We start from the raw sequence: 13,159 nt of genomic DNA on the forward strand, positions 1-13,159 counted from the left end.
TGCTCCATGTAAGTATTTTCTTCGTAAGTTCTCTGCCTGTATGCATCCAAACAAAACAAGCTGAAAGTCCACGGCAGTATTTTGGCTCTCAAATTAGCCATGGGTAGGAAGATTCGCACGGGTAGGACATTTTGGCAGAACAACAGTTCTGACTTCGAATATGCTTTGTCGTTTCACTACAAATGCCAGGCAGAAATGAATTCATACTGGATCTTAGCTTGTTTCATGAACAAAATATGCATTCATTAGCGATCCTTCAAAATGAATTCTCTGAGAAATCCAAACTATATACGTATGTACATCGGCTCTATTTAGAAAGATGATCTTTTGGACACACTGAAAGTGGGAATTTGATTTCGAGTGGTTGTGGTCCTTTTGCTTCGCTCTTCGCATTTGAGAGCTTGATTGCTCTCGACTAGCATCAAATTGAGTGTGACGTCACAACTAAAGGCACGCTCATTAAACTCATTCAACCTCCCGACAATAATTTCAACTAGGATGGTGATGAGGTGGAAAAACTCCCTTTGAAAGAGCTCTCGCTTTGACACTTTTTGTAGAATGTGCCATTTTGTCACTTCAAGAGGTTCTGTGGGAAAGGTACTGGTTACTTTTGGATAAAGATCATTTGCATTCGCTGCCTCGTGCTTTAATGCCAAGTTAGTATTCTCACAAATGTCACAGTCGTATTTCTTTCTCATATTTCCGTATAAACACACAGGTACATTTTGAAGACATCGTTTCTGTTTGGATTATTATGCAGTGGAGGAGAAGTTTACGTGTACAAATGTTGAATCATGAGTTCCTTTTTGTTGACTCACTCAAAGACTGGATCCCAAATGACATTCTCAATATAGTGGTGCCTTGAGAGAAGAATGGCCCGACTTACAAGTTTTTTGAAAGACAGCGGTCATTCGGACGTTTTTTTTGCTTTCCTTTGTGAGCACAAACTTGAGATATGAGTGCCGCACGGTGGTCGTGAATTCAATTCGTTTACAATACAAGTGGCAGTTGGGCAAATAATGAACAATTCCTAAAAAAAAACTCTAACCATCAACTTTGAAGCATGAAATGTTAATTCAGCTTTTCTTGTGACACATCCAATATGAAAAACTTGCTTAACGAGCAAAGCCGAACGTGACCAATAAAATGATCCGGAGTCACGTATTAACCTTGAGTGGTTTTATCTCTCCCTACACGTTCCTCCTTGGGTGCCCAGCTGTCTTTCATTTTTTCCCCCCGGGGCTGTCTGCCTCTCTTGCGCTTTCTTCTCTTTATCCTGCTGACTGTTGCTGTGTGTCTCTGACAGGACCTGACAGCCTTGGTGGCCAATGGAACCATCAGCTCCAAGCCACCAGTCACCCTGCGGTTGGTCATCCCTGCCAGCCAGTGTGGCTCTCTTATCGGGAAAGGAGGGGCAAAGATAAAGGAGATCAGAGAGGTAAGCATCCTCCCAGTCGATAGAATGATTGAGCCCAGGAATACAAATGGATATCTCCCTGCACAAGTCCCAAATCAGCTACATTACATTGAAGCAAATGTAATATGTATCATTTGAAGTCATCATGATTGGGTCAATCCAATCCAAGTGGTGTAAAAAAGACAATGTCCGAGAGGCATTAATCGAACAACGTGATTATACTAATGTGGTTGGACTTCATGTGAATTAAAAGTGAATACCACTATGTCTATAAAGGCAGAAATTTGAACACAGCTCTCTTTAGACTGTCTATTGTGACACAATGTTGTGGCCAGTCGGTGTATTGCTCTCATGAGGTTGCACCAAAACTGCAGAGTAAGGATGATCAAGATAAATTACTGTACATTCATATGGAACATTTTTTTTCATATTTCACTTCGAGCACACATCGAGCGGTGTGGTATGATCGCGGTGCATGAGGGTCATTATCAATATAGTGCATATATATTGGTGTCCTATCACTCAGTCATGAAAATGTAGCAGAAAAATTACACTCTGAGGTCTTCACTCACCTTCTCCCCTTGCTTAGTGTGTTTTTTCTACGGGTACTTAAGCCTCCTCCCACTTTCCAAAACATGTTTCTTAGGTTAATTGATGCCTCTAAGTTGCTCATAGTTGTGAATGTGAGTGAAAACGATTGTTTGTCTATGTTTTCTGTGACTGACTGGCAACCATCCAGGGTGTACCCCGCTTCTATCTTAAGGACCCAGCTCACTGGCCTGGAAAATAGTTGAAGACTTGTTGGCGACTTAACAGCAATGCGAGTCTTTGTCCCCGCGCCGTCTCCTGGAGACTGGCCGGGTCACCAGAGAGTCGCGGCAAATTCAAACATGTTTGGGTTGTTGAGAGATCTTTTGGAGACTTTTTCAATCCTCCATCAGGTCTCAGAGACGTTGCGGAGACCAGCTGGAGACTGAGGAGACATCGCAAAGATGTCTCCGGTGCTTCGCAGCAACGTCTATGCGATAATGCTTGACCACGTGACTGAGCCCACAGTTGTTTGGTATAATACTCGAGACACCTTCACTCAGGTACAGGATCTCCACGAAGTCAGGGATATGTCACAGCAAATTCCTAGCGAATTGGTCTCCGCGAGACGTCGCGTGGTGGGAAGGCAAAATATGTTGGTCTCCTGAATCGGAGCGACTAACCAGCAGTCGCCACAATCGCGGCGTCAGTCATCGCGACGTCTCCGCCAGTGAGGTTAGGCCCTTTCAAGTCAGTTGGGAGTCTCCACCTCACCCGTGTCCCTATTGAGGACAAGTGATATAATGTAGAAAAGAGATGGATGGACCTCAAGCTATTTCTATGCCTAAGCACTGATAATATCTTGATCCAAGTCTCCACAGAAAGGCAATGCTCTCGTGTGGTTGCTCGGCAGGTATCCCCGTGTTCACAATAGCATGCTAACCTTTTCCTAATTAGCTTTAAAGTTCAACCGACACTGATGGGAAGGTCATTACTTTTCAAGGTATTAAGTAAAGTGTTCAACATAACATTTTTAACTGTTGATCACACTGGATGAGTCAAGTTTTCATCCTCAGGGGAATATGGAATGTTTCAAGGTTTATCCGTCCAACTGTGAAACAACAAGCCAGCACGTCTGGGGACCAAGTCATGGGAGTTTATAAATAACACAGCTAAAAAGACTCCAATCAAAAAGTATGCAAGATTTTCGATAAAGTAAGCAAATATAATCATGATGGAAGAATTAGTCTTTGATCTGCTCCTTGGAGAGTGCCTCATGAGAGCCTTAGATCATTACAACTAACACGGGAACGTAATGAGACAATTCACTAATAGGATAATAGAGATTCACAATTCAATGAAGCACATTATGAGTCAGGAAGTTTACCATGTGACAACATTTTAGGCCCGTGTGAACATTTTGCATCGAATTTATACATCTATGGCCAAGGATGTTTAAGATCTTGGCAGTGCCTTGCAAAAATGTCCGCAATTCTCCGCAGTGCTTTTTTTGTGCCTTTTAAACAATGCATCGTCTGACAGTGACATCAGCTGCATGATAAATTTATAGTCTTTGCCTCAGCAGCAGAGTCATTAAGAGCATTGTGCTTCCCTTCCCTAAACATACTGCAACATGGTCAGTCTCCTTTATCACCAATGTGAAAGGTCAGCAGGCTAGAAGCGGTGCGCATAGAGAAGCTGGGGTAGTGTAATTGCAACTTGTCTCATCAGCCTAATCTTCACCCCTATCATTTGCAGAGCACCGGAGCTCAGATACAGGTGGCGGGGGATTTGCTGCCCAACTCGACTGAGCGAGGAGTGACGATATCTGGCAATCAGGACTCTGTAATCCAGTGTGTCAAACTCATCTGCGCGGTGATCCTGGAGGTAGGAAACATCCTATATGTCATACACTTTGCCAGAGGTGGGCATTTTACTAAATCTTCCCGGTCCGTCATTCGTCATCCATCAGCTGCCTAGGTACTCGTCCATTGTTTGTCAGTCCATTTTTCTAAGCCAAACCAACCTGTAATCGGCAGTTGGTCAGTCTGTCCGTCAGTCTGTCAGGTAGTTCGTCAGTTAGTCCGTCAGAAGTCCGTCAGTCCCTGGCTGCCTGCAGCTGTTTTAACCCCTAAAACAAGTTAAGTTTTAAAGTTTGAAATGGCTTAGGTTAACCGGAATCCAGCTCTGCATTGTGGCCAAGGCTAAATAAAATCAACCCAAGTGGCGCACTCCAACTGCTGTTTATAATTGCTCTTCTTCACGTACATAAAATATTACAGTTCAGCATTGTAGATTTGGTTTGTCCAAGCAAAGTGAAGTGACGTTTTCTGCGAACAAACACACAAGACAAGCGGGATGCGTTTCCGTCAGTCATCAGCAAAACGGGCATCCGTCTGTGATGGACTGAGAGGTCTGTACTTGACCCATTTAGTGATGATTACACTGACGGATGAAAACCCACTTCTGTCAGTGCTTCGTCCGTCTTATTTTTTTAGTTTCCCATCTATCGTCAATCGTCAGGAAAACAGGCGTCCATCAGTGACAGACTGATGGACCATTCCGTCAGTCTGACGGAATGCCCACCGCTGCGCTTTACCTGTTTGATGAGAGGGGGACACATCTATCAAGCAAACTTAATTATCCGTCTTTTCATTTTGACTTAAATCGCCCGCGAGACCAACCCGTTCAAGCTAGCTCAATCTACAATCCAAAATATGTCGTAAACATGCGTAACTGATGGAAATTTGTCACATTTGCGGCTGCAAATAATGTGCCTTTTTGGATGTAAGGCTTGTGTGGACTAACTATTTTACTGGAATACGTTTACTGGACCCTTGTCGATGTAATAGGACCATTTTTGATGGATTTTGACATTGCCTTGGAAATTTATGAGGCTGAAATGGTAAATTCGGTATTTTCCGTGTGTTTGCATATGTCTGATTTAAGTGCTCGCCGAGACTGCAGATATGATCGGATTGTAAAATGTTGGGTAGTATTCAAATCTCCAGGAACTCACTTTTTAATGGCGTATGACATGCCTTGGCAAGTTTCCAGGTAGTGATGTAAATCCCCCGGCTTGTTCTATACATAGCAACTGTCCCGCATGCGGGACGCTGGAACGTTTTCATTGCCAAAGCACTTTTCATGCAAAAACAATGTCATGGAAATGTTATGGAGTTGGAGTTGAATGTTATGGAACCATGGCCACGACCCATCACAAATCCCAGTGCAGAGGGCGCTCTCTGAGGAAACACTGAAAGACAGTAAAATAATACTTAAAAAATATAGAATATCAGGGGTATGACATCAGGACCAGCAAGGCCTTCTCTGCTGGCCTAACACTGTCATAAGCCCTGACGTCCATCTACAATTTACATGAAATTGTATTAATTTCTTTCCAACACTCTCTTATCTTCATCTCATATTGTGACTCTTGGCTGCTCAGCTCCCAGTAGTGTGTATGTTAGATTCACACTCTGGGAATGTTTTTTCTTTTTTTTTTTTTTTTAAATAATACATTTTGAAGTCTCTATCAGTCATAATCTTCATCTAATCTTCACATTTGTCTGAATTATTGATCTCTTTGAAAGCCCACGGACACTCTTGAAGTTGCTGTAGCACACTACTATGAACTGCAGCGCGTTATGGAAATGTGGTGGGAGTCACAAGGAGTCCAAAGGTTCTTTTCTCAAGTCAGAGCTGGGGACTGTGACACCGCAGAAGACAGCAAAGAAAGTGGCCCGCAGCAAAGTCTGCCCACCTTTAGACGCCAGCTCAACAGCTCTCTTGAGGAAACGGGAGAGGAGATAAGAAAAAAACAACCCCGAGCACAGTTTCCCTCCTGTGCCTTCATGGAAGTGCACAAGTGCTTTTTGTTTCGGTGTTACAGCTGGACCTGACTGACTAATTGCTAGTTTGATCCAGTTTGCAGGAGCTTTCTTCAAAGCAAGCTGCATTGGGATTCAGTACTAGCGGCTGCTTGCTTTGGGCTCTGAGATTTAAATTATGCAAAATTATACAAAGAATTTGCTGTGACTGCTCCAGCAGAAAAGATGCTCTACATATTTGTAAGCCCCCCCCCCCAAAAAAAAACAGCGTCATCAACTCTGCGGTTAACTTGATAAGATATCTACATTAAACCGTGTCGCGCACAATGTATAAACTCCTTTTCTCGCTGGCCTTTGAAGAGTTTTATCTCCAAACGCCTCCCTGTGAGGGGATGCTTGATTTCCCCACAAAGGCGCCACTGCGGCGGCTGATGACAACGAAAGCTCCAAGGCAGCTATCATCCTCTGCAGAGCTCCTGTTATTCAATGAATGACCAATTTGAACAAAAGAAAAACAAGAACCCGGGAAAAAGCTCATTAGCAGTTTAGAACATCATTAATTGTTATTGTGCTTTAATGTAGCGCAGCGTGCAACATGGGCTCTCGGGGGGCTCCGTGCTTGGCAGCTTCACTCTTGGCATGTAGCTTCACCTTAAATGTTGACTTGTTCACACTTCTTCCTCTTTTTTGGCTCCTCAGTCTCCCCCTAAGGGCGCCACCATCCCCTATCGGCCGAGCCCTTCGCCGGCTGCCCTTCTCATCGCGGGCAACCAGGTGAGTCGGAACACTGACACTGACACTTGCAGTCACACTTGAGTTGATTTATTCTTGCAACCAAACTGAATGTTAATGAACACAATGGCCCAATCCCAAAAGCCACCCTTGCACCCCTGTGCCCCTCACTTGCGCGTTTCCGCCAACGGTACGAGTGTGTGTACGGTGTACCAATTCTGCAAAGTTCTCGGTCGCCCCGCCTCCTTTGCGCCCTTGGTCCGCACTTCGGCTGAACCCGCATCCATGGCCCCTAAGCCTAAGGATATTACCCACAATTCATTGCGGATTTGACCAAAATAGCGGGAAACTGACCACATTCGGTGGAATTCCTGTACCTGTGCCGGAAAAAGTCACTTCAAGTGTGAATATCAAATTATTAGAAAGTTCAGCATTTGTATATGTGTAATGTAATCGATGTTTTAAAGTCAGCGTTTAACCTTTACCGTTTAATTCCGTATTTTGGCTAAGTGCAGCTGCCGTACTAACCTTCTGCGCATGCGCCGCATATCCTGCAGGAGCCGCAAATAGTCCAAATAATGGAGCCATAGCTCCCATCCGCTAGTAGACCGAGCCCGAGTTTTACTTTATTTACTTACTTGACTGAAGTTTTAATATTATTATGATTATATTTGAAACAGCAAAATTGCCAAAACAACAGCCCGTGCCGCCGTGCTTGCTGACGCAGGGGCATAAGTCGATGACGTCACACGCACTGTCCCAATGCTGCAATTTCTGTACACTTGTAACCTGGTCCCTTGTTTAACGGGCTATCCTAGTGAGGAAAAGAGAGAAGGAATTTAAAGAATAATAATATCAGGAGATTTTTATTTTTGTCACACAAAGAAATCTAAATGTCTTCTTACCTCCCAGATTTTGTTTTTCATGCAGTATGACTGCTGTTTCTGATATATGACTTCTGTTCAGATGTTCAGAAATGTTGCTTTTATGTCAAAGAAGAAGAAGATACTATAATTTATTTCAACAATATTGGACACATGGCATGGGTAGAAGTGACTGGCATCACCGAGCGCTCCTTAATTAACCACGGCCAAGAAATCAGTAAAACTGAAATGTTCCATTCAGTCGCAACAACATAGTTGTCAGTATTTGCAAATGTTTTCAGTAAAATTCTTCAAACATGTATAATGGATTTAGAAACAAGTCTCTGAATTCACTTTACAGCGTCTTCCCCATAATTATTTATCCATTCTATCAGTTTTTATTGAAACCAACTAATGGTTTTTAATTTTCCACGAATTTTGCACAAGTTTCCTAGTTTTTCTCCATCATTCTTCAATAGAAATACAACACAGAATTGAATTAAAATTGGATATTTGACCCCACGACCGAAACGTACAAGTTGAGGGCAAGGCGCACCTTTTGCGGAAGTGCAAATGAATTTGTGTGTGCGGAAGCTTCTTTTGGGGAAGGTGCATACACCCACCCTCCCATTACATGGAGTGAGTCACAAGATTAGTAAGTGAGACCGGAGACCTGCCGCCTCCTCGGGCCACAGCGGCGTGCAGATACTCGGCATAGCTGTCAGCAGTTCTGACACGGTTCTTCGCTTTACGGAATGGTGTTATGTTTGCGATATCCCTCATAATAGGCTTTCAAATTAAACCCGGGAGGTCAATGAGAGATGGCTTTAATAACGGCCGCGCAGTGATAATTGATGTTTGTATTACTTGTCAGGGGGAGAATGGAGAAGGGAGCGGAAGGCTCCGTGGATGAGTCATTGCTTATAAGCCTGTTAGGTGTGTTAAAAAGTCACAACCGCAGCTTCAGGAAGCCACCAAATTTGATACGCGCAGAGGAAAATTGCACCCGCCCAGCAGATCTCTATTCGGAGTAATGCTTTTTGGTGACGCACGATAAGAAGAATGATGATGGTGAGTACTAATGAATTTTCTTGCTTTCCCTCATGTATCTCAAGGTGTTTGAAGCATCCGATTTCACACCCCACCCTCTGTACTCAGTCACCCAGGGTGGCCTTGACCTGCAGCAGGTACGTCAAGTCTAAGAATAATTCTTGTTGTTTCAGTATCAAACGTTCTCTCTCGACAAATAAGCCCACGTCTCCAAAAGCTGGGGGGCTGCGGAGGAGCTCGGGTGGCGAGTCCAAATTTAAACGGTCCATCCTCTGGCATGTGGCATTAAAAACAACAGCTGAGTGGAAGCTGCCGCTATTGTTCCAGCCTGTCATAAGAGCTATAAACCCTCCTGAAACGTGATGCCGCCTTTTTTTTTTTTTTTTTTTTTAATCCAGCCTTGCTCCTCATGCAGCTCACGGGGAAATATGTCTATTCCATAAGATTAGCAAGAATCCTTGTACTGTACATCCAAAAACAAGCCTTTTCAGGAAACGCTGAAAACTGCATGTTTGCATTGCATTGTCAGAGCAAGCCATTTTCAACACTTAAGAATGGACAATCATTAGTAAAAATAAAATATAAAATAAATAAATAAATAAATAAATAAATAAATAAATAAATAAATAAATAAATAAATAAATAGCAGTCACATGTGCACTGACCGATTTGTGAAAAATATGAAGTTCACCAAATTTGGACATGGGAGGTTTTGGCCCGACGAAAGTGAAATATAGATCCGATACGGATGCTGAACAAAATAATTCTGAATACAAATAAAAATGTGAAAAGATTTAATCTTGGTGATAAACACAGTTTGGTGGAGTAGCCAAAACTTGTACTCAAGAGTACTGTTACTTTAGAACTGTGATTCTTAAAGTGCAGTACTAGTACCTCCGGTTGTAGGGCAGGCTCCCTCTAGTGGTACACCAATGAATCACTGAATTAAATGTTTAAACATACTACAGCAGCTTTTTTTTTTTAAATCCAGTACAGTACATTTATGAAGTACATTTCGGTTTCATGTAACTTTTAAGTACTGTGCATTATACAGTTCTTGGGTTTATCTTTGAGAATTGTTTGTTTTCAAACATTTTAGCACAATTTTAGTACCATTTAATTTATGCCCAATTCATTTTAACTGAATCATTTTAAAGTTCTATATAATTTAATATCTTTAATGTAGAAAAACAAAATAAAATCAATTATATAAAATACACTTTTTAGGATTAAAACCTCTGCATCCTTTTTGAAGTATAATGTAGGGCATTAGTATGGTACTTGCAGCGTTTTTGGAGGTGATACTTACTGTAAAAAATTTGAGAACCACTGCATGGGAATAATTTGACTCAAGTAAAGCTGAATAGTAGCCCTCCAAATAATTACTTGATGAATAAGTATGCAGTGAAGTACTGAGTAATTTTTTTTTATCAGAGCATGATCATCGAAAAGCACAAAAATATAATATAGGAATTTGCAAATTCACTACAACAACAATAAATTAAATATTAATGTAATGTGAATGAAAAAATAAAATATCATAAATTAAGGAAAATTCATCCACAAGTAATGGTTTTAAATAGGGCCCAACCAATACGGATTGTTTTTTAGGCAATGCTGATTGCGATATGGTCGGCTGTATTGTTTTTTGTGGTGTTTTTTGTTTGGGTTTTTTTGGGTGGGGGGGGGGGGGTGTTTGAATATCATTATCTTTGTCTTATGTTGCAATATGTTGATGTGTGAAACAAACCAACCAAACAAAAACAAACAAAAGATTAGGGGTTGGAACTCAGCCAATTTTTTTTGTCTTTTACAAGAGCTAATATCTGCCGATTAAATATTCCTAAATAAACTTTCTTTTGACCCTAGTGAGGATGAATGGATGGATGTTTACATTTGTTAAACAGCCCAATGTGGTTCAGCAGGTAGAGGTTGATGTACATACAGGCACCGTAGCTGTTGCTTCTGCTGTGCTTCACATAAATTGCCCACTTTGAAATGTTTACTTCTTTGTGGGGTTGTGGAGAATTGGTGTGCAGTCCTGTGACTGACTCCATTTGATTGGTGAAATGGAGTCAAACGTCGGCAGTGGTTACGTTGGATCGGTGAATCAGTCATGTGAGACAATTCTTAGCCCCACCAAAGCAAATAGATTGCGCAAGCAATAATTGATGGGTACAAATAAAAGTTGCAAGGGGAATGTAGCTCAATGAAAGTTACTTAAGTAAATGTAGCGGAATTAACGTAAATTGTTATTACCCACCAATAGTTACAAAAGTAACGGGAGTAAGCATAGAGCAATGAAGAGTAAGCTTATTGCTATACTACTTGTCATTGTTTGGTACTTTGGAGTATGAAGGCAGCATGAATGATGCATTTGAAGGGCGAGCTCTTATCTCCACTTTATGGCCACGGATGGACTCTTGATAGCTGGCAGACCGCTGGCGTCAGGCAGAATTGAGTTAAGCTGAGTGCTGTCTGCTCTGACCAGAAATATATTGATGCAGGCCGGCATAGACACCAGCCTCACTAATTACACGGCAGAGTGGGGAGGGAGGCCGGCTGGGGGCTGATAGATGGAGTGGGACAATACCGGGTACTCTTCTGTGGCTTTACATTTCATGACATGTACAGATGACAACCGTGTCAACAAAGACTGGCAAGTAGAGTTGAACTCGGTCTCAAAACAATCGTATCTCAATTCATCTTTGCCCATTGAAATGAACAGAAATGCCAGTAATCCATTCCAGCCTTTCTGTCATGATGTGGCAAGATGCAAGACGGGGAGGGCCCAAATGCGAGAGGGTGAGGCATGGGGACTGGTTAAGATGTTTTCATGAAAACAAAATCAAAGACAATAGACCGGATACTGAGGCTTTGAGTGGTTGCGGGGCTCGGCTTGTGGCGGTGACGAGGCTTGAGTTGGTGACAGGACAACAGGTTCCGCCGACAGCGCGACAACGCCATAGACTACGACAACAGTGTGAATACACGACAATAACCCGACAAGGACTGAACAAAAACTAGCAACTTAAATACAAGCACACTGACGAGACAACGAGAAACACCTGGACAAGAGACACAAGGTAGGAGGGAGCCGATTGGCCAACACTAGGGAGTGGAAGGCACACAGGTGGACACAATAATCATGACGAGACAGACACAGAACACTGAGCAAAACACGAAACTAAAGTCCAAAACCAAAACAAACCAAACATGACACTCCCCCCCCCCCAAAAATGACAAATTGTTGTAATGTGTATTTGAATGGCGGCACGGTGGTCGACTGGTTAGCACGTCCGCCTCACAGTTCAGAGGTCATGGGTTCGATCCTGGCTCCGGCCTCCCTGTGTGGAGTTTGCATGTTCTCCCCGTGCCTGCGTGGGTTTCCTCCGGGTACTCCGGTTTCCTCCCACATTCCAAAAACATGCATGGTAAGTTGATTGGACTGTCTAAATTGCCCCTAGGTGTGATTGTGAGTGCGGATGTTTGTCTCTGTGTGCCCTGCGATTGGCTGGCAACCAATTCAGGGTGTCCCCTGCCTACTGCCCAAAGACAGCTGGGATAGGCTCCAGCACGCCCGCGACCCTTGTGAGGATAAGCGGTATGGATAATGAATGAATGAATGAATGTATTTGAATGAAGGAAAATATAGCTCTATGAAATTATATTACAGTAACAACATCATTAAATAGATTAATAAATATTATAAAAATATTGATAAATAAAACAAATTAACTGCATCAATGAAATGGCCATTGTGCTGCTCTTGGCCACCGGGGGCAGTATAAGACAGTCAGACGGCTATCCTGTTCATTGAGATGTCTCAACTCCTCTCAGCTCATCAGTATGTCACGAACACTAGTCATTCTTCACAGAGGATGAAGAATATATGACAGTGAATACTGTTATATTGTCAGTACGCACATGTATCATTACTGTATGTTTTTATAAAATATAATCTTGTAGATTACACAATTTTTTTTTCTTTTTGAGCAGCTGGAACGGATGAATGTAATTTTAAAATGGGGAAAGTTGATTTGCGATTCAAGTGTTTGGAGTTCCAAGTGTGTTCCAGGAACAAATTAAACTCATATCTCAAGGCACCACTGTAGTGTAATGAATACCTTTCTGACTGTGCCAATCAAAAGTGAACATTGTTACAATCTTTGCAAATCCTTTCGTTTTATTGCGCAGTGGCCAAAAATGTTGTGCCGTGGTGTACAGAGGTTGTCACGATTTCTTTCTCAATTTTTTTTAATTTTTTTTTTTTTTTTTATAATCTTTGTTGTTTTGTCAACTAAAATTCCAAAACATTTCAAACTAAACTGCATGATGTGGATGGATTGTCTGCCAGATTTCAAAAGATATGAATTGCTTTGCGATGACCTCCTTTTTCTGACACGATAAGGAAAAAAGGTTCTATCATTTTGACTTCCCTTCCATGCAACAACAATAAAATAAAGCATGCAAGATAAATCCCAGCACGCATCCTATTCCACATGACTGCACCTTTTCATATGTGCAGCTCCACTAACAGACAAGAGACTATGAACATGACAAGCTAAAGCTTTCCAAGATGGCTGTTTGAAAGGAGTATTTCGAAAAAGCTAGACTAAAGCATGTGAAGCACAGCGTGGCGGCGATGGGAAGATTAGAAATGTATTTTGTGGGTTGAAGTGTCTCACGGGACCGTAATCAAAAGGTTGCAAAAATCTCAGGTAGGACAAAACAAATTT

The 13,159-nt window shown here is 42.1% G+C and overlaps 1 protein-coding gene across 6 annotated transcripts in view; it reads left to right on the top strand.

The window, feature by feature from the left end:
* pcbp4 (poly(rC) binding protein 4) overlaps positions 1–13,159 on the top strand; it is a 66,713-nt gene that overhangs the window by 40,197 nt on the left and 13,357 nt on the right. For all 6 annotated transcript variants that reach the window (XM_086031093.1, XM_086031100.1, XM_086031125.1 and 3 more), the window contains 4 exons: positions 1,307–1,438; positions 3,704–3,832; positions 6,475–6,549; positions 8,486–8,557. In XM_086031093.1, coding sequence (XP_085887219.1) covers positions 1,307–1,438; positions 3,704–3,832; positions 6,475–6,549; positions 8,486–8,557 — 408 coding nt within the window. The remainder of the gene's footprint in view (positions 1–1,306; positions 1,439–3,703; positions 3,833–6,474; positions 6,550–8,485; positions 8,558–13,159) is intronic.

This window comes from Filicampus tigris, chromosome 1, assembly GCF_054856515.1.
Source record: "Filicampus tigris isolate MCC_2025a chromosome 1, RoL_Ftig_1.0, whole genome shotgun sequence".
In the NCBI taxonomy this organism is placed as follows: Eukaryota; Metazoa; Chordata; class Actinopteri; order Syngnathiformes; family Syngnathidae; genus Filicampus; species Filicampus tigris.